Source organism: Aphelocoma coerulescens, chromosome 1A (genome assembly GCF_041296385.1).
Source record: "Aphelocoma coerulescens isolate FSJ_1873_10779 chromosome 1A, UR_Acoe_1.0, whole genome shotgun sequence".
NCBI classification, from domain to species: domain Eukaryota; kingdom Metazoa; phylum Chordata; class Aves; order Passeriformes; family Corvidae; genus Aphelocoma; species Aphelocoma coerulescens.
In genome coordinates, this window is record NC_091014.1 from 60513180 (window position 1) to 60534735 (window position 21556).

Genomic DNA, 21556 nt, shown 5'->3' on the forward strand with positions numbered 1-21556 from the left:
CCCTTAAGAAACCATTCTTATGGTGGTAACTCAGTGAAGTGTGAGATAGGAGCTGAATCACATAGTGCATTTTAATGTGAAAGTAACCTGAACATAATTTAGGTTGCTGTTAAGACTCATGTATCAAGGAGTGTTTCCTTTTAATATTTTTTTATGTCATCTCTTCTCTATGAACCCACAGAGTACTTGTCAGGTTTGCCAACTCTAGACTGCACATACGAATTAGTTTCAGGTTTCACTGCCAAATGAATAATTCTGAACAATCAAGAGACCCATTCATTCCTTTCTCACACTGAAATCACCTCTCTTTTAAAAGAAATAAGACAGGATGTTACTTGGAAAACCTTTACCTATCTTTCTTCTATTAAAGCCTCTTTTCCCCTTAATCTGTCTCCCAAAATTAACTGTGTAAAGGAGGAGTGCTGTACGTGAGCTGCACAAGAGACTCAGAATCTATTATTAGTTCTGCTTTATACAAAATGGCTTAAATTTTATTCATCTGTATTATGAGAGATGTTAAGGAATTTGCTCTTATGCATTTCTGTGTTCCCTGCACACTGCTGCCACTGTTGCTCTAGGTCCCTCGTATGCTTCCCAGGCTCTGCTTTGTAATGTCTTCATTCCCCTCCCCCTCGCTCCCAAATCCTCTTCTAGCTGACCTTGCTGTCCTTTCTTCCCCCATCAGGCTGCTCTCTCTGCTACTCCTTAAGGCTTGTCCCCAGAGAAAGGTAGTGCTCACTGACTTGTGATGGCTGTGGTCTGAACCTGCTGCTCCCCCTGAAAAGGGGATTACGTTGCTTTGCTCCCACTTGTGCGTTCGAGTCCTCTGTGTCCAGTGTTTTCTTCAGGCTGTCTCTCAGCCTTCACCAATACGAGGCAAGAGGAAACACTTGCTTCAGGGTTGTCAGCTGGAATCTAGATTTTCAAAATGTACCTTGTTTGTGTCCATACTGGGAGTTGGTGCAGTCACACAGTGTACTGTAAATCCATGCTTTGTTTTAGTGTAAGCAGATTGTCTTGCAGAAAGACAAGCCATAAACTCAGGCTTCTGCTCTCTGTCTCTCTCTTGTTTTGTTAGAAAATGTATGTTACTGAACAAAGGCAGAATTAACCCCTTTCTGCCCTGAAACAATGATTGTCCCTAAGCTGGGATAGTGTTTCTCAGATATTGAGTATGGAAAAATCTCATCTCTCAAATCCAAGTAGTTTTCTTCTGGTTCTTTTTCTGTTGACCGTGTTTTCCTGGGCACTGGTCAGTCACAGGGTGCTCACAAGCGTACAGTCTGAACAGGCAAAGCAGGCAGAAGAAGGGAAGGTGGAAATAGTAGTATCTCTGCTTATATATAGTATGGAGAAATGACAGCCGGGAAAGAAGTGATTTGCCTGCTGTCTTTTAGGAAGTTGATGGAAGTGGATGGAAAGAGAAGCCAATTCTGTTGATTTCCAGTCCTGTGGGGTTTCTCCCCACCTCCTTCCATTTCAGTTCTTAAACATAATGTGGATTGGAAAGGGAGTCAAAGCTTTTGAAAAGCTCTGACCTTGAGGCAGTCCAACAGTCCAGTGTTGTGTACACTTGTTGTTTTGTGCTCCATAAGAGATATCACTCATTCATGTAACAGAAGAACCATTGCAGCAGATAGAAGTATCTCCATGTTGCTTTCCCCCCTGTTCTTTGCCTTTTTGCTTTCTTGTCTTTTCTGAGATAATCATGTTTATTCAGAAAGTACAATAATGCTTTCTCCCTTTTTCCAGACGCATATGCATGGACACCAAGAATATTCCTCCTCACCAGTATTCCAGATGCCGAGGACTTCAGCCAGGCAGCCCTCAGCACCTCCTGCTCAGCTTCCACACAACAGCCTTCAGGGCCAGGGCCTTTGCTACACCACCAGTTCCACTGAGGACCTCCAGCCCGGCCACTCATCAGCCTCTCTTATCAAAGCAATCAGAGAAGAACTTCTGCGGCTTTCTCAGAAACAGACAACAGTGCAGAACTTCCATAGTTGATTTAGCATTCCCCTGCAAATCTGCCAGGTATCTGCTTCCTATGGAAGCAAAGACTTAGAGGAAATCAGCAATGTTGTTCTCACAAAGGAACTTTCACAGCTCTGTTGACAACACTCTGGAAAAATCGAAAAAGGCAGCAAAATGAGAACAGTAAGGAGAGATGGGGGACAAACAGGGAAAGTCATCAGTGTCATCACAAGTAATATTAATTAATCTGATAATATTACAGTGCTCCTCTTCTCTCCTTACCCTCACTCGGCCTAACACATAAATAAAACCTTAGGTCAAGAACTCAGTACCCCAGCAACAACCACAAAATAAAGACAGGAACAAACTCCAAGAATGATAGACTCCTTTTTCTAAGGAAGTAGGTGAAGTTTTGAATGAACTGAGATGACATTTTGCAAGAGATTACAAGTATTCTTATCTTTCCAGTGCTTATGGGGAACTGGTTTGTGTTGCTGTTCTGCAGGATTGCAAACTGTATCAGCTCAAGGGTCTTGAAGGTCTAATCTCACGTAAGAATCACTTTGGTTGTCAGGAACAATGGGACTACTTAGAATAACAGTCTTTATGAGTTACTTGTATCAAACTGGAACAATAATTGTTATAGCTCTGTGGTTCCGAATGGAGCTACCCTCTGCACTCTTCCTTGTTTTCCTTCTGGTGCTGAAGCTTCAAGTGTTCCTTCATCTTCAATGTTTGCAAAGTGAAACATTGGCCTTGTATAATTAAAAAAATATTTGTAGACTCATTCAGGCTGGAAAAACAAAGCAAAGCATCCAAACAGAAAGGGCTTGGTATCTAATTTGTTTAAAAATTATTGAAAACTGGAAGGGGAATACTCAGCCACAGTTGAATTTGGGGAAATGTGTGTGTATATCTTTAGAAAAACATATTTACATACTAAATGCTCTTGTAAGACTAGTGATAAAATATTGCCTCTCTGTAGTTTGCTTTGTGGACAGAAACCAATCCAGCCTGACTGGTACAGGGTCACCAGCATTATGTTATAAATTGATGTCCTAAATCATTGCTTATGTTTGGATCTGAATAATTTTAGTGGAAGTCAGTGACAGTTTAGAGCATTAACATAGGCTTAGATTTGCAGTTTTGAGACAGTTTCTATATTTATACTTGTTTCCACTGTCCCTTTGGACAAAGGGTAAGCATTTATCCCCATGGTAAGAATGGTACGTGCCATGGAACTGTTTGTCGCTGGTTTTTTTTCAGAGTTTTAATTCAAAATTAGCTACGAATTTACTAATATTGGCCATTGCATAACTGTAACTGACATAATACATACAGACATTTTGCTTAAGTCATGATTGCTTTCCTTTTCAGGTCAGAGTGAGCTAAAGCTATTGAACTGGCACAGAGATGGAGGGCAGGCTCAGTGTCGGGGAGGAGGCTTGGGGGCCCTACCCCAGGGTAATGGAAAGCAGAAGAATTAGGTGCTACACTGTAGGTGTTTCAAACACGAGCTGGTGGTAGTGGTCAAGGGTCTACGGAACAAGAGATCTGCCAGAGAGAGCATTGGGCAGCTGGGCAGCAGCAAAGTGGGTGTTTGCCTCACTTTCTGGGGTGGAAATGGCATTGGTGAAGCACAGGTGTGTTAACACTGGTATGGTGTGGAGGCCTTTGGCTACCAAATCAGCTGCTGGCTCTAGTGCACAGTTCAGTAACTGCAACAGGACTAACTCAGAGTGAAATGAGAACAGGTGGGAAGACATGGTGGAAGAAGTCACCTCCGTACCTTATTCATGAAGTGCGTACATCATACTCATGCCTGAAGCCAAAACCTCAGTTGCTCACTGATGTGGAAAAAAAGGTGGTATGTTTCCCTCTTTACTAGGAAGCTCAGTTATTTTTCTGTTTACCTATGATGATCAAAATACTGTATGAAACTGTTTTGAGGGACTTAGTGTAACGAAGCAGTGTAAATTAATTTCCAGTTCCCTGGCCTATGTGTGAAGCCCTCATGGGCACCAGTAGAGGTTTCAAAGGAATCAGAACACCAGCATGGTTGTAACAGCAGTACCAACAGGTCATTATGATTTGAATTTTTTAAGTTTTTTGTGTGATAATTCTAGGATAAAAATAAACATTTGTTTCTGCCAACTTTGTAAACATAAATGTTGCCAATGCTTCTGCAAAATGCCAGGTTTTGAAGAATGAAGAGTGTATCAGGCAGTGTTCATTTGGTCGTTTTGACAGCACTGAAGACTGACTGTTGCTAAGTGTTCCCATTAAAACCATCTCTTTCAGACTCCACATCCTTCTCCAGTTTAATTCTGTAGAGAGCTCAGAGACCAGTGCTTATAATATTAGCACATTACTGTGACTTCATTTCAAGAAAATGTGGTCTTCCAGGAGGTAAATTAATTGTCTGGTTCCAGCTATTTAAGAACAATATGTTCTCTGTGAAATAAGAGCTTTGAAATTTAGAGGTACTTAAAGCCACTTCTCATTCATTTTTTTTTGCTAGTGATGGTGATGCTATTGTGAAATTCCATCCTTTTATATTTGGATGTATATAATTTCTCTTTTCAGTCCCCAGTCTTTATGAAGAACACAGGACAAATATGTACTTGTAAATAAAAGAGGCTTTCTGGTGAAGAAAACCCTCTAAAACTTTCAACAGGATAGTAAAATATAAGAGGTTAGAAAGCTGTGTTTGGAAGTTACATTCTCAGATTGGCTGGAGACCTGATCCAGTGTCCAAAAAATTGGTATGGCCTAGTCTGTATCTTCATATAGGAAGAAAAGTAACACCAGTTACCAGCTGCCAGTTCCAAGAATGGCCTTAACAAGGGAGACCCACACTTTTTGCAGCTACAGGAAAAGCTGGGGGTTTTTGTGTACTACAAAAGGATTCTGTGAAAGGCATGTGCCAGTGTGTGTTTTCCACTTGGGAATTCGGGAGGGAAATCTGTGAACTTCTGCATCCCCATGTGCTTGAGTTCTTATGCCAATTTTTTTTTATTGCCCTCTTAAAAGGGGGGAGGGGGAAAACCAAAGTTTTTTTTTTCCTGAAACTTAAAAATATCCTGTATTTAAGTGTCTGTTAATGAATCTACCAGATTTTGAAAACACCGATCAGATGAAAAGTTGGTACAGGCACAGAAAGCTGTTACCATCAGTTGCATCCATTTCCATGACTAAACCATCTGGTTCATGGAATCCTCATGCTCTTCCCTTTCTTCACAATTTTCCTTGACATTTGTGTTTAGTCTGTGTTTAGTTTGGCATATAAAAGAACTTGGCAAGATGAGAGCTACATAATTTAGTGTGGTTGGTTTCCTTTTCGTGGCCAAAATGCTGACCTCCAGCCTGCTTCTTGATTATTTTTGGAGCAAAGTGAAATGTTACAGTTATTTTTCATACACTCAGTGTGAAAGGTGGGGCATGCTTCAGTACTATAAAATATTCTCCACCAGGATGTAGCACATGGTGTTGGGGTTAGTGGCTGTGGGCCTGTGCCTCAGGAAAGAAAACCTTGCTTTATTTGCATAGGTGCTGGACTGGTAATGTTAAATATGCTCACTTTGGAGCAGTGAGTGGAATCTGAGTGACCCTTTGCAGTGGACTGCACTTGCAGTGCTTTGGATCAGGCTTCTTATCTAGTGTTTGGGGAGCAGCAGGGTCAGACAAGGTCTCTGTGTATCACCCTGCACCAAAAGGTTGGCGTACCTGGAGTACCATACCCCAGTATGATGGACATTTATGGACACAAGTAAATACACAGAGTGATCACCCAGAAGTGCAAGTTCCCAACAAGCCAGTGCCTCTAAATTAGACCAAGGACAGCAGGGTTTCAGGATTGTCTTAGAACGAGGCTGTGTACAGCAATTGTAACTTCCCCAGAACCACAACAGCTCACGCTGTTGTTAACTCGCGGCTTGAAAACACATTTGACAGATTACCTAAGGAAGCTGGGTGTACATTCAAGCCCCAGTGTAGTCACCTGTTGTGTGATGTGGATGGCAGTAGGCAGCTGAACTCACTTTTTTACCTTTTGCCCTCACTACATTTCTCACTTTTCCAGCTATCATAGTTTTAGCTCAAGGAAGAAATGCGCATTTTCTGTTGCATGCCTTAACCAGCAGTTCCTTGTAAACAGGTGCCAGTCCTTGAAAATTCCCTATTTTGGCTAAGAGCTTTGAAGTGGCAGGATGAAGAACATTTGTGCCTTTGAGGTGGGAACGTGTTGTGGGCCATATTTTTGCAGATGCAAAGAAATAAATCGATCTATTAAAAAACAGCACCAATTTGGTGTGTTCTGAATATGGACAGAAAGCAGGAAATTGATTAAAAGAAAAAGGATGACATCTGATTGTCAGAAGGCAAAGGAGAGCAACCAGGTCCCCAGCACCTCCTGTGACAGTGCTCTGTAAAGAGAGAAGAAATCTTGGTGATTCCCTCTGGCCCCACTCAGGCAGAGTTCATGACACAGCCCCTCTTTGCAGTCCTTCGCCACCTGCAGTGCTGGTTTGTATGAGTGAGGAACATCTTTTATCAGAGACTCCCAAAAGCAGTTCACCCAGGCTGTAGAGTTTCTCCAGGGCTTTAGATGTGCCTAGAGAAAAGCAGCAGCCTTGAATTGCTTGAGTGTGGAAATAAAAACCCAGTTCCCTTTTTTGGAGGGTATGTTTTTCTCTTCCTGTTAGATTTTGTTTAGAACTGGAGGGGACACGGTGGGGGGTGTATTCTGCTGTCACAGTAGACATGTTTCAGTGTGGGCAGAACACACTCAGCTTGTGACATAGGATTGGCAGTTCAGATCCAAATGTTGCCCCGCATGTTGCCCCTGGCTGCATCTGCATGACTTCACTGAAAACCATGTAGTCACGTGTATGCTTTGGAAGAACTCATCCTACAGATTCTTTAGTGCCATTTGGGATGCACTTGGCAAAGATGTTCTAGCTTTGGTGTACAGTGTCCCCAGGGTGAGTTTACTCGCACAGTATAAAAACTTGAGAAGCAAAAATCCCATGGAGTTGCACCACCTTTTTAAAGAGACTTCCCTGGAGTAGGGCTGCAGTCCCATAAATCCCACTGAAGACTGATAGACTAAAAAAAAATTACATTAGTATTAGAAAAATACGCATTTCTTTGCGCTTCATAGTTTGTAGGGATGGAATGTTTTGTCTTGATTTTGTGTTACTCTTTCTTGATACCTTTTACATATCAAATAGTTTTTTTCCTTTGTAATGGCCACTCCTGTTTAGTTTTGAGTAGTTCTTACTCCGTAACTGGAAATTTGTGTTTAGGCTGTTACATCTTACTTTAACTGGAATAAAGTGTTGGCACATTTGAACAAATGCTCTGAAGAATCCTTTGAAACAAATGCTAAACCTCCTTGGATCCCTGACATGGTGGTTTTCAGGTTCACTTGCAGAAATCCTCTTATTGGCCACATGTAGAGCAGGTGAAATGAAATGAGAACTAAAGAATTGAAAGATGAAAATTATTGGTTTGCATTTCCAGGTATATGCAAATGTACACACTTCTTAAGAGCTCTGTAGTGTTCCCAGGAAAACTTCTCAAATGTTTCCATCCCAAGGCTTCTTGGAAGTTGGTTTCCTCATCCAGGCTGTTGGAAGGTTTTAGAGCTGTGCATGATTTAAAAGCAGTAGCTGCATATTGTTTGTGTTTCAGGAAAAACTTTTTTGTATTCAAGGAGAATTAGTGCTCTGTTATATTTGGCAATGCACAGCACTCTTTTGGTCCTGAAACACAAATCTGAAAGAAACTTGACTAAAGAAATAAAATTTTTTAAAATACTGCTCTAATGAAAAAGCAGGAAGCTTTTATCCTTGGACTTGAGGAAATAGGAGGAAGAGTTGTGGATTAGCCACTGTCAGTAGGAATTCAGCATAGTCACCAAATACGAAGTAGTTCCAATTCAGTGCAGTGCAGGTGATGCGAGCATCCACAAACTTCGGAACTGATTGCTGGATTTGTGTCCGTGCAGTCCTGCATAAAATGGTTTCAGGTAAGTTGCTTTGTATTTTGCATGGAACACTTCCTGTCAAGCATTTCCATGGATGATTTTGATCCTGACATTAATTTCTGTCTTTGGGCTTGATGGTGGCACAGGAATCTCCTGTTTAGAAGATCTGTAGGTGTCCAGCCACGTATTTACATTACTGCTACATCCTCCTGTACTTCAATGCTGTGTGGGAGAAAATTTGCTGGGACACTGGAACTGATGTTCCTGCTTTTGCAGAGTAGAGCTGCAGTGAAGTTATGAGAAGTTTTTTGTTGCTTCCAGCAGGCAACATCACTGACCACAACATTGCCTACAATAATCTTGCTCTGCCAGGGAGCACTCAACACTAGTGCCAATGGGCACTATTTAGTCTTCTTAAGGAGGAGATAACCTCTCTTACCTAACACATTATCACATCTGTATAGGATGTTAGTTTTGCTCAGCTAAAGAATGGTGGTTTCTTCGTGTATTTGAGCCCAGAGGGTTGCTACATTAGAACTTGCATATTTTTGAACTGATCTGACTTAAATACACAGTATGTTGAAATGCCATGAAGGGGGAACAGTCTAGCAGAGGTGGCTTTGCAGGTGTCTCCCTTCTGTTCTGCCATTTGGACAAAGCAGACAGAGCTGTGGAAAACCTGAAGAAGTACTCTGACTTTTGCTCCAAAAGTCATGCTGTCAGTGTCATACTGTCAAATTGGACAGGAAAAGTCACAAGTCTCCTAGAGCTAAATTTTTTTCCAAGCAGTTTTCAGACTTGGGGGACAATACTGCATTGTTTATGCTGTGGTTTATTTCTGGAAGGTTATTGCAAATTAGGAGTTGGAAATCAGCTCATTGAACATGTTTGATTGTGGGACAGAAACCTGCAGTGAGTTATGAATTGCACAACAGCTAGTGGTACTGCAGATACCACAAAATAAGCAGAACCTGGAGTGTAAGGATGAGAGAGGGTGGTTGCTTCCCAAGAACGCCTGTATTCCATTCCTTGGCTGTAATTAATGACAGTAAGTTTTTGAAATCCTTTTTGAAAGTGTTTGTAATGGCTTTATCAAAATTCCTACAGAGTCCCACTACAGAGCACCTTTTCTTATGAATTCAACCTCTGTCTTTTGTCTGTGTGTTTCACGTGAGTAGGGAGCTCTGATGCTTGCCAGTTTTCATTCCTCTAGTGATTTGGCCAAGTGTAATCATTGTAAAGTGCAATTGCTTAATATGTAGCTCGTTCACTAAAACCCCAAGGATCAAGGCAGTGAGTAATGTGAGTCATTAGCAGAGCAGTGGTATCTGAAAAGATGAAGAGTCGTGCATCAAGTATCAATCCATTTAGTCTTGAATTAAGAATTTTTTCAAAATCACTAGTTGGATGTGATGGATATTGTCTCCAGGCAAATTAAAGTGGTTACCCTGCAATGCTGTGCTGCTGCTAACGTTTTTCTCCTTTGTTATTAGAAGTGCTGCTCAGTTGCATGTCCCCACTGCTCTGTTTGTCTGAGCCACTTGCAAACCAGCAGCTTTCTCAGGTGCCATCTGCATCTCCCTTCCCTTTCCAGGAACTACATACCTTCATGCCTGAAAATCAGAAACTTTGTGCAGAAAACATTAACAACTCTGCTGATTTAGTCAGCAGTGCTGAGGCTCAAACTTGGGTATTTCAGTCACTTTTTTTTTTTTTTTTTTTTTTTTTTTTTTTTTTTTTTTTTTTTTTGGATACTAAATCAGAAGAGCTGGAATAGGTTTTTTTCCTCCATCTCATTCCAGTGAGGAACTTTTTGGTCCTGGAGAGACATTAACTATGAATGACTGGAGCATTAAGATTTCCATCATTGTTTGGAGCTATCACCTTACTTTTTAAATGCTTGGAGATGTGCAAGTGCCTACACCAGCTCAGTGCCATGAGGTTGTATGTAGCAGTCTGATGGGGCAGCCAGGTTTAGCACAAAAATGATTTGTGCATGCTGAGAAATCAGTGGTTATGCTTTGCCTCCAAGATTTCCTATGGGAACAAAAATGACAGGCTTCCTGAATTGCAGTGAAAAAAACCCAAAGAACAAAACAAGGCATGTGCTGGATGTTTGTGTAGCTCCCTTGAAATCGGCAGGGGTTGGACAGCATTGCACTAGTTGGGGTCTATGATTAGAGGTATTAAACTTTGAGGGCTATTATTAAGAGCATGAAATAATACACAGTAAATGAGAACATCAGTCTGCAACTCTGCTCATGGACCACTTTTATGAGGCACTGTACTATACAGTCATATATATTTAATTTGTGCATTTGTATGTTTAATTTTTGCATCAAAACCAGACCACGGCCTTCTACTGTGACTCAATTGCTCTTAAATGAGGGGTTATAACCCACAGGCTGTGCTCCTGTGTGCTCCCTGGCTAAAATTATTCCAGGAAATGTAACAGCAGACTACAGATAATCTTCACATTTTAGAAATCAGGTATGTATAATCCATTTCTGCATACTAATTTCTGTCTTTATATCAATTTCTCAAGTCTTTTGGATGCAAATTTTTAATTCAGTGCTTTCTGTAACTATTGACAAGCCCCTGGAACACTGACAGTACCATTAGGGCTTTTCTCCTCCTTTTGCAGGGTGGGTTGTTTTGCATTGCACTTGTGACTGCCCATAGGATCAGTACAGCACATAGTGTGTACCTTGGAGAGTCCCTTTAAAAGAGTGCTTTGGGGTTTTGCAGTGTATTATGTAGGAGCATGTAAGATGTTTACACTGATAGCCTTGGAGCGTGTGGAACACTGCCACCTTGTTTAGGGATCCCAGACACACTGGGAGCAGCAGTGCCTTCCTGAGAGTCACCACAGGACTAAGTTTTTCTGAGGGACTCCATCAAATGACATGAAAAGAAGCAGCTGTAGATCAAAGCTGACAATGCCGTATGTCAGAACAGGTGATGCAGTAAAAAGCAACACTGTTATGTTAGATCAGAGTTTTACAGGTCACTGATCTAGAAAAAGTATACATTTCACAGCAGAAATTATCTGTAAGGTACTCCATTTTTATACCTGATTTTGTGGAGACTTGGGTGTCACCTTTGAACACAGGCACACAGAATCCTTATGTTATATGAAAAAATAAGGGTTTTTTTCCTTTTCTCCCCAGTTTGCTTGAGCTGGGAATCCTCACAGGAAACTGCAAGAAGCAAAACCTGAGGTTTAAGTCTACTTCAATCCTTGAAGGTATAGGTCTCTATTTTGGAGAGAGTGAAGAATGAGCAAGCTGTGCTTCTAGAGGCAGGCTTTAGGAAGCCCCACAGAATTGCTCAGTTGTTGTGAAGCTCTTTGTGGCTGTTGCTCTCTTAGGACATCTAGAACTTGCATCATGTGCTGAAAACTTAAAAGACATGCAAAAGTATGAAACATATCCCCCTCAAAGATGAAGAGCAGGCACTTCTGTGTTCCCAACCGAGAGAAAAATGCCCCTAAGTCTGGAGAACTGTAAGATCTGCAGAAGGCAGACGTGAAGGCAGTAGGTGGAGGTTTTTTCACAGTATCTTTCACATTGCTTTCAGAGCAATGAACATTTTCTGCTATTAAAATGAATGTAACAGGAAAAAAATTATGTGTGTAGGTAGAAGATTTGTTGTACATGAGTGATTGTGGTGGTTGAGCTGTCAACTCGCTGCTCTTTACATTTTGGTGTTGACTGAGATCCCTTTGTTTCTGTAAGTTTGTACATAAATGAGAGGGACTTTGCTGTTTTGCTTGGTTATTGGGGGTTTTGTGGAAAGAATTTGATCCAACGCTGAGATCTGAGATTTGTCATGTGAAAATTACTTTTGTTTAATTGCTCTATATTGAAATGTTGCAAATTAAGCCCTTCCCTTTCAAAACTTACTGTCCTGACATGAGCATCTCTGTTCAGCATTTCACCCTGACAGACTTTTTGCCTTAAGTGATAGGGAAGGGTGTATTTTCCTCAATGTCTAACTTGTCCCTGCTCTTCTTCATGGGGGCTAGCTGATAAGAGACAGCTGCCCATCCCTTTGAGGTGGCCAAATTATCCTGATCAAAGTGTCTAATTGTGCCAGAATCAATTGGAAGAGTCTTAAACTGATTTCTGTCTTTTCTCACTCATGAAGTTACATCTTGAGTGGATGGGATAGTATAATTATTATTAGCAGATAAAGATTTCTAATGGTGCTTTTTAAATTTAAAAGTAACTTTTTATGTTTCATTTCAGTTGATCTCTAGCAGGTTTGCTAACCTTGTGTCGGTCTAGGTAGGTTTAACTCTGATTTGTTTTAATAACAGATAGAAATAAAACTGGTGCAACTGCCCTAAATCAGAGTTTGGCTGCAGTGAGCCAAACCCTCCTGCAGGAATATGTCTTCTTTGAATCCTGTTTCTAACAATTTGGGTTGAGTAATTCCTTGCCAGTATAAGCTTTATCCATATAAACCAGTCAGTGAGTCTTTCAATCAATAGGAGTATTTATTATCATCTTGTATAAATAGGAACAGTTTTGTGCATGCATTGGATGTGCTGGTTTAAACCTGCTTTCCACAGTTCAGTTTGGCTTAGTTTCTCAGGCAGGTGGAAGCTGAGTAAGTAGAACCAACATTCAATTCCTGCAACACATCTAAATGGCTCTGGAAAAATTAGTTTTACTTTCAAACCAGCCCAAACAATCCCTAAGTTTCCATAAGAAAGTTTTCCCATGTATCAATTAATAGACTTTAAAATATCTCAGGTTAGTGAGTGAGGAGGACTTGGTAAAGTCAGTGAATTACCTGCAGCTACTGATGTAACCTGGCCTATAGCTTAGTAATGGCTCTGGTAATGTTGATGCTCCAGAAAATAGCTTGGTATGCCCACTTTCTGTGTCAGAGGCAGAGGTGTGTCATGCACCTTTGTGCACGTTGAGGCAATGTGCTATAGGCTGGTAACTGGTTCCTCAGCCTCTCCTCCTCCTGCTGTGCTCACAGCAAGCACGAGAGGCTCAGGGAAAAGTGGGCGTTTTTGCACTGTGGCACATATATGGTGGCTTGCAGGGACTTGCCTACCCCACACCTTGGCTGGCAGCTCCAGCCTGCCAGAGAGGGTGAAGCCTTGGCAGCTGCCCTGCTTAGATCTGGTTTTTTTTTGTCTGCAGGTGTGTTCCCTTTCTTTTTGTGTTTCTTAGCAGGTGTTAGAAATGCTTTGTCAGTCTGCCTGCACCTCACTGCTCCCCGGTGCTGCTGCTTGCTGGCTCTCTCTGCTTCAGGCCACCAGGTATTTGGGCTCATCAGGCCGGAGTTTCATGATCTTGTCCATGCAGAGCAGGATGAGGGTCAGAAACCAGAGGCTCCAGCCGACGGCCGCTGCGATCCACCCGTAGTCGTCCATGCCCGAAGGGCAGCACGTGGCCGCTTGCCTGCAGAAGTTCACGTCTGGCAGAGGAGAAGTGAAGTGAGCTCATGGGAAGCCAAGTACATGGCAGGCTTCCTTTACTAGAAGGCAGATGACTCTGCCTTGGCATCTTTCCCCTAAACGTGGCTCTTAATCTGGTGGATGACTCTGGAGTAGTGGTGGGATCTCGGGTTGTTTGGGGCTGGCTGTTTGGGAAGGACGTGGTAGGGCAGGGGAAAGAAGCGCTCTTGGGAATCTGTATAGTGCCTACGGGCAGGCAGTCTGGCAGGGAGCTTTAGGACACACAAATTAGCTATCAATTAGTCTGTTCAAAACTATGAGTCTGTCTCAATATACCTAAGATATCGTACCGTGGCAGTGGAGGAGTCTTAGAAATGCATCCTAAAGGTTCACCCACAATGGAAGCCTCGAGAAGAGATAAATCCCTTCCCAGGACAGGCTCTCAGTCACTGTGTAGACTCATCACCTGGCTTTAACCAGGTAGTAATGATTTATGAAGACTTACGAAGACACGCCAGTTCGTACTCAGTTGTTGAAACGTTGGAGATGCCTTCAGCTGCTGCCAGAAGGAAAGCACAGGAGAAAAGGTAAGTGGGATTAGAAAGGCAATGTTTGGCATCAAGCAGGAAAATCTGGAAGCCGTTGGCCTTGCAGAAGTCTGTAGGGTGGAAACAACTTGGAGAAAGGAAGTTCCTGCCCCTAAACACTGCTGCATTAGGGTATGCTTCCTTATGCCACCACTTCTAACACCGGCTCCACACTTGCTCAAGCAGCATCCCTAAGGAGCAGATGAATCCCTGTACCTCTGCCTTGGTGTGACCCTGGCCTGAGCCATTTGCTCAGAGCTCAAATTAACCACAGTGCTTGCCCAAGCTACAGGGGCAGAACGAGCAGGCATGGAAATGGCAGAGACCATTCAGTGGCATGGGGAGATCCATGGCCAGCAGGCTGTACAGCTGCCTCCCTTTGCCCTTAGAAAAATCCCAGGGGGCACAGGAGTCTGGCAGAGCCTAGGGCTGAGCCCATCTGCGCAGCCTCAGCAGGTCCACCAAGGCCCCAGGAGGAAGCTTTGGCTTTGCTGCAGGTCAGAGCATCTGAAACTGTTCTGGCTGGACTCCAGTTCGGACCAGCATGGTAACCAGCTCAGGCTGGAAAATACAACATCCAGAAATAATGAGGGACAAGCCGGGAGTTTTGATGAAGGTTTTCCCTCTTTATGCTGCTTCCTGCCCAGAATCAGCACACACACATGCACTCTGACACAACTGTGTGGCTGGTGTCCAGCTCTTCAAATCTGCGCACAGTGCCACAGGCCAAACCCTCTTTAGTACTCCTAAAACCTGCCTTGCCCCTCAGCGTGCTCCCTGCAGCACGGTGGGATCAGACCAGGACAGCTGCAGGATGCCTGTAGGGATAAAAGCACAGGCTGCCCCGGTCCCTGTGCATCAGCATCTGTCTGTCCCCTGCTGCAGAAGGAAGGGAGTCAGAGAAACACCTCCTCCTGTGCTGCCGTGAGCAGCACAGTTCATGTTCAGCTGGGGAGAGCATCCCCTGCACAGATACATGACAAATGGCCTGGGGAGACTCCAGGAGGGAGGACTTCTGCTGCATGGAGGAGCTCTAACATGCTGCTTGTCCACAGGCCAGGAAGAAGCCATGAGATAACTATTTCTAGTCAAGCTATCACTCTGAGCTGGTAATTTGGAATGTAATAAAACTAGCTCTGGCCTGATTTCACCGAAGGCTGCAGAATAATAGCTCAGATTTCGTTTCAGCTGAGGAAAACAGAATGAGATATTTGACCAAACATTTGCTTTGAGTTTGGCATTTTCCAAGTAACAGAAAATAAACTGAGGTTGTCCTGTGGGAGATGTCCCCCTTGGGGTCACCTGCTGTTGTCCACCTCTGTGTTTTGAGCTGACCCACCATCAGCAATACCAGAGCTTTCCTTATGGCCTCTGCCATGCTCAGAGCGGGTCCCTGGGCAACCTGCTTCAGGGAAGGGTCTCAGTATTCCCCATTCCTCTATCTGACTCTCGTAGGATTTGCAGAATGACCTTGGCCAAGCCCATAATTTGTTTTCTCAGTTAATAAGTACCTCACAGAAGCACCGGGAAGTATCATTAAAACCTGAGTATGACCTGTGGAAGGAAGTGCTGCGGAATGCCGAGCGCTGGATCGTGTTTATAGCCCTGGCAGCCCAAAGAACAGGCTGTCAAAGCCAGCCCATCTTTAAACAGCTGGCAGGTCTCATCTGGTGCTGATATACCAATGCAGGCAGTAGCCTGGTGGGGAAGGAGTGCCTCACAGGTCTCATTTACATTTTGGTTTCAGGCAACTTCTACAATTAAGGTGGCACCAAAGCCAGATTTTCTGCAAAAAGCACCTAATAAAAGCTAAATCGGATTATAGTGATCCTGTTGGGTGGTACTGCAGGTGGCCCTTTGCCTCAGCAAGCAGGGCAAGGCCAAGTTACTGTGGTTCCCTGTCTCCTTGGCATTCAGTGGAGCAACCTGCAGCTCAGTCACTTTTACAGTGGCTCTGTAAATAACTGGCAAAAGAACATGCCTTTAGAGTGATGCTGTGATCAGTCATGTCTAGTAATTCTCATTAGCATTAATCAATTCCAACTCTTTACACTTTTTAGGTGAGGCAAGAGAGCCTCCCCATTTTTAAAGAACGAATTACTGTCGGTGGGCAATATATTTAGGTATTAAGAGGAGTGGGGGGAAAGGGCAGGATATCAAAACGGGAGCATAAGAATAGAGAAATACCTGCTGAGCAGGAATCCCAGAGCGCAGCGGTGAGGAAGAGCACAGCGAGGGCTGCCCAGGGCTCACGGGAGAGGTGCTTCATGTCGAGGGTCCTGCTCCCACCCCAGTGACCACACAGAACAGGTCGCTGTCGCTGGCAGATCTGGTGCAGCAAATCCTCGATGAGCTCAGGGAGTCGCGGTGCTGGGCAGAGGGTGGAGCAAGGGAGCTTCCTGCTGCCAGGACACCTTGAACTTTCCTGCTACAACCAGGGAGGAAAGAGAAAGGGCTCTGACCAAAACAGCTTCAGTGGGAGGTGGATAGCAGGAGGTGGCCCCTGAAGGTTAAGCCTGAAGGTTTCTCCCCAGGATATGCTGCAGCTGGAGGAAGGAAAGGCCTTCAGAATCAGCCCTTCCCAATAGGGTCCCAGGCAGCTTCTGTCTTTTGAGTGTATTTTAGGTCCTGTGAAGATTGTTTAAGAGAGCTGGAAAGGATTAGAGGATTGGGGCAGAAAATTTGTCTCCCAGTTTGGCTATTCTTTTTGCATGTTTGCTGGCTTGACTTCCGCAGTGGTGCTTTTTTGGAACGGCTATGTGGAGTCCCAAAAACCAGCAGCCTTAGGTCAAGCTGGTACAGCAGCTGTTAACACAGGATACACAGGGAGTGGGTGCATTCCTACCAAGAAACGGGGTGCAACCAGTGGCTTCATGTAGGCTGCTGACAGCTACTGCACGGTAACAATGGCCTGGGTGGGTTATGGGCTGGGATCAGTTCAAGCTGGGGGCACAGGGAGAAGAAGCTGCTGCTGTTCTGTCCCTGTGAGCACAGCTCTGTCCCTGCCTCCATCACCCTCTGCAGAGTGATTCTGGAAAAGCTGTTCTTTCTTCTCTGGTGGTTATTGCACCTCCTCCTTGATATGTGCAAAGGCAGAAGCTGAGCTTTCCTGTGAGCATAGCTCTGCCTGCAGACCCGGAGGGTTGATAGAAAAAGGATGCTGGCAGGAGAGCAGGAATTTTACTGCAATCCTGGCTGGAAAAGCCACACTGTTGGAGTGCATGTGGTGTTGTCCTGGTCTGATGAGCAGCACACATTGCTGCTCTTCCCCAGGCTGTTGGCTGTGCTTGCTCCTATCTTTGATGTGATGATGCGCTTGTTAGAGGAAACATCAGGCTCTAAATCAGGCAGGAAGGCACTGGGAGAAGTGAGTTCCGCAGGGAGCAGACTGCTGGTGCTCTTCTGCAGTGGTCACTCATGGCTTTGGGGGCTCAAGTTAGAAGGGAGCTGTCTGAGGCTTTCTGTGGGCGTGCAGACATCTTAGGGGAGGCATGGAGGAAGGCATGTGGGGCAGCAGTCCTTGTAGGATGGAGAGCATTTAACAATTTTCTCTTTTTTTTTTTTTCCCTTCCACACAGCTGAAACCCACCGGGAAGGACATAACAGGCTTCCCACTTGAATATCACACACCGGGGTACAGCTCTGCAAAGCTGTGAGGTTGATTTGGTCTCCCTTCATTTAAGAAAAACCTTGACAGCAAAACCCACGTAGGCTTAGCCCTTCCCAGTGTTTCTGCGGGGTGAACCCGCTTGTTGTCCTCACCACCAAAAATGCTCTGCTCCCACCCAGCTGTGAATACTTCCACGATGCATCAGGACAAGGCAGCCAGAGGTTCCCCCAGACAGAGGGCACACTGAGCCGCAGGTGAAGGCAGGTCAGCTGAGACGGGCGTGTTTACCCACCTTGTCTCCCTGTTTTCATGTCAACACGCCACCAGTGCTGGCAGAGTTGGGGCTGTGCCGGCTGGCCTGTGACAGCCACCTCCTGCTGCTGCCGGGGTGCACGGCCCCGTCCTTCTGTCCTTCAGCTGACACCCGAGGTGTGGCACGAGGTGAGAGCCGTGCTCTGCTGGCAGCCGGGCAGGGCTGTGACCCCCGCAGCCACCGCTCCTGGCCTCGGTAGACAGGAGTCACAGCAGGAGAGATGCTGTAAAATGCTCGGAGCTGCCTGGAATTCACCTATGGGATAATCTTCATCTCTGCCTCATTTCAGTGTCTCAGTCCTTTTGTGGAGGTTGCCTTTAATTTGTGTATTTTTATGAGCTACCTGTTGCATCACAACTAAACCTCAGAACTCTAAGTGGTAAAGGGCCTCCGCTGTCTGCCAGTTTGACCTTTCCCTTCTGAATTTCTCACTTTCTATTGCCACTGAAAGTTGACCTGGCAGTTAATTTTGTAAAACTAAATTAATTCAAAAATGTTCTGTGCAGCAAAAAATGCTTGAGGGGAAACGAAAAGACAAAACTGCTCTGCTATTGCATGAATGATTCAATTTTTAATGAAATCTCTTTTGAATTTTAACTATTAACTAAATACTCTTCGTCAGCTTCTAGGCAAATGTCTCCATTTCTAAGGGATGCTGAAAATGCATTTGCACAATTAACATAATGTATTTCTTTTCCTTTCCAAAATGTGTTCCCTCTGTGGTTCAGGAAGGGCTGCTCCAAAGTCTCCTGAAGCGGTGAACAGGCTGCACTTGGCTTCAGTGATTTTTGGATCGGGTTGGAAATGAAGGCTTTGCTTGATAAGTTCAGACACAATGGGAGCCCTGCAAAATCATCTCCTGACATGGATTTGGATTTGTTTCATTTCTTCTTCATAACACGTTTATATTTCAGTGCTGTGACTGCCTGAAGAGCGATAAGACACTCCAGTGCCTTCCCCAGATTTCTACTCCCGTCTCCCTCCATGAGGGTGCCCCGGCACATGAGGCACAACTGCAGCCCCTGCAGAGATGCGGCTTCCTTTCCTTGGGCTCCCATTTTCATGCAGTTCTCAAGACAAGACTGTTTACTCTAAAATTAGGTACTTCCCCAGCTCTCCTCCTGGAGATTCTTGCACAGTGCGTAGGGCTGCTGGCCAGCTTTTCCTGATGGTTATGAAGGAGGCAGTACCTGCTGTTCGATAGATTTTGTGCCACAGAGAGCTTCACGGCTAAGATCCTCTGGTGGCCAAAGTGTATATATATATATATATATATTCTGTTTACACAGGGGATTGGTTTATATTTTTCATTCCAAATGAAATCTGATTGCTGCTGCAAAAAAAGCACAAGATCTTAAACCTGCTGCCAATAATGTGTCCAAGGGGGAGGGCCAATTTGTTTGGTGTCTTCATTGATGTGAAAAATAGCCATCTAGGATAAAGCTGCCTGTGAACAGGGGGGTTGGGTTTTAGAATGCAGAGAAAAAAAAGTCAAAACCACAAAGGTTTTACTCTTTAAATGAAAGAAGGGGAGAGGGGATGTGCTTTCTGTCACACAGAGGAAAGCAACTCTAGCATTTTGGAAAACTGCACAAAACACAAACTGCCTTTTGTGTTTTCCAGTCCAGGCTGGGGGTAGTATTAGACAAATGTTGAGCCTGTGGCCCTATTCTGACCCCACACTTTTCATCTGGAGACCCCAGTGAGAGGGCCCAAGACCAGCCAGGCAGTGGAGGGCTCAGAGAAAGGCTGCCTTCAGCTCATCCAGGCAGAGCTGCCTGCACCAACAAAGAGCCCACTGATGGGGCTTCTCCAAGCGCTGCCTCATGGCCAGCCATTTTCATCTGATCTGCATTAATAGGATTATTATAAAATAATGTTCTTACTTCCACATGCCAGAGGCATGAAATAGGATATGCTTTCTGCTTCTCTCCTTTCCACTTCTCACCTGGGAAGGGTGGGGGAGGGCAGCAGAGACAGCTTTATCCTTGCTTTCCATGTTTGCTCACTTCTCAGCTAATGGGATGGAGCGACCGGCTTAGTGCAGCTTGCTTTGGCAATGAAATGTGCTTTGGGGACCCCTTCTGCTCCCCCAGCCCTGACAGCTTGTAGGGGAGTAGCTGTGTGAAACTGTAGGGCTGAGTAAGAGCAGCAAAGGAGCAAAGAGGAAGCAAACCCTGGTGTCTTCATATGAACACAGGGGGAAGAATGTGCTGTGGTTCAGAGGTGAGGGGAGTAGCCTGAGAAGCTGTTTCATTTTGTTGTGTCAATATGCACCGGTTTGGAACTGAGTGATGAGTCCTGTTGTTTAGTATCACAGCAAGGGCTGGAAGGCAAAGTCCTTCCTTTGCCACACCAGCTTCTCCACAGCCCTGCATGGCATTCACATGGTCAATGGCAGTGACTTCGCATCTGCCTTGTCAAGGAAATTTCCAATTTCCCAGCAGAAGGTGCTGACTTTGATCAGCCTTTACTCCCTTGCTGTGGTAGCACTGATAGAAAAGGCAGAGCTGACCATGGGCAGTGGCTGGTCCAGGAGAAGCACAGAGCAGCCAAAGTGTGTGGGAGCCCAGGGAGCCCTACAGCCAGTTCATCTGCGTGGTTTGCTGAGCAGGATGTAAGCTTTAGGCCCACTTGTCAAAATTTCCTTGTAATTTTAGTATCTCCTTTTTGGGTCACATAGCTCGAGACAGCCGGACTTGAGCAAGCAGCAGGACCCCTCTCACCAAAGCCAACCTTGCGAAGTGGGGCCACTCTGTTCCTTTGAATAGAAAACCCCTCTGCTGGGAAACCCTCTGCTGCTACTCATTTTTTGGCAGTCCTCCCATGGACTAACTATACCCTTTGTCTCGTTGGGCCAGGATTACTGGGAACCTCCAAAAGAACAGGTCTGAGAAAGCATTTATTTAGGGGTACTTTACAATTTGGATATAGCCATGCATTTTCATTAGTTCTTCTTCAGAGAGGAAATTTTTCTTCTGGTTGCTAGATTTAGCAGTGTCCCAGACAGACTTTTTCGTCAGGGTGAAACACTGCCTCCTCTGCCTCAGTGGCAGATAAGCCATTGGTTTTATGACCGGCCAGATTTCTCTGGAGCCCTTGCTTTAGCAGCTGAAGTGGCAGAAAGTCTATGAAGTCCCTTTTCCTCCCCAGCATTTGTTATGTCAAGGGGTGGGAATCAAGTTCCCGGTCAGCGCTGCCCCTGTTTGACAGAGCCCTGCTCTCCCAGCCCTCTCCTTGCTCTATCGCTCTGCCCGTCCCCCCGCGGCAGGAAAATCATTAATCTCCCATTGTTTCCCTGTCCTTTCCCAGACTGCTTTCGGCGAGGAAAAACCAGCGAGAAACAGCGCAGAAGTTTTTTCCACCTCCGTGGCGGCCGATCCTCCACGCAGAGCTGGCGAATGAGGTGCCAGGGGCTGATAGCGCTCCGCGCACGGCGGCTTCCAAAGCCTCTCGCTCCCTTCGGGTGGCCGGGGCGGTGACAGCCAGGTTGTCCCATCTGTTGTCAGTCCCAACAAGCCGCGTGCTGCCACAACACGCCTGGCACCGGGCACAGCCCCGGCGCAGAGGTGGTGACCCAGCCAGAAAGAGTTCGGTCCGGCCCGGTCCACCCGGGGGCTGTTCTGGGACAGAAGAGGTTTCCCTTCTCTGGTCCAGACCAGTT

At 45.0% G+C, this 21556-nt stretch overlaps 2 protein-coding genes across 5 annotated transcripts in view; one reads left to right on the forward strand and one right to left on the reverse strand.

Annotated features, from left to right (window-relative positions):
- Positions 1–4128, forward strand: part of KIAA1549 (KIAA1549 ortholog) — a 155007-nt gene extending 150879 nt beyond the window's left edge. For 2 of the 3 annotated variants that reach the window (XM_069003051.1, XM_069003050.1), the window contains exon 20: positions 1753–4128. In XM_069003051.1, coding sequence (XP_068859152.1) covers positions 1753–2007 — 255 coding nt within the window. In that variant the 3' untranslated portion in view covers positions 2008–4128. The remainder of the gene's footprint in view (positions 1–1752) is intronic. The other variant, XM_069003052.1, reaches the window with a different exon arrangement.
- An 8317-nt stretch (positions 4129–12445) lies between these two features.
- TMEM213 (transmembrane protein 213) lies at positions 12446–16401 on the reverse strand. 2 transcript variants are annotated; one of them, XM_069003054.1, is made up of 3 exons: positions 16157–16401; positions 13888–13938; positions 12446–13402 (listed from the first exon to the last, which is right to left on the reverse strand). In XM_069003054.1, exons 1-3 carry the CDS (start codon positions 16236–16238, stop codon positions 13233–13235), a joined length of 303 nt encoding a protein of 100 aa, XP_068859155.1. In that variant the 5' UTR covers positions 16239–16401; the 3' UTR covers positions 12446–13232. The 2 variants fall into 2 exon arrangements, with proteins under 2 accessions (XP_068859155.1, XP_068859154.1); XM_069003053.1 differs by having other exon boundaries at positions 13888–13941; positions 16157–16398.
- Positions 16402–21556: the final 5155 nt, after the last annotated feature.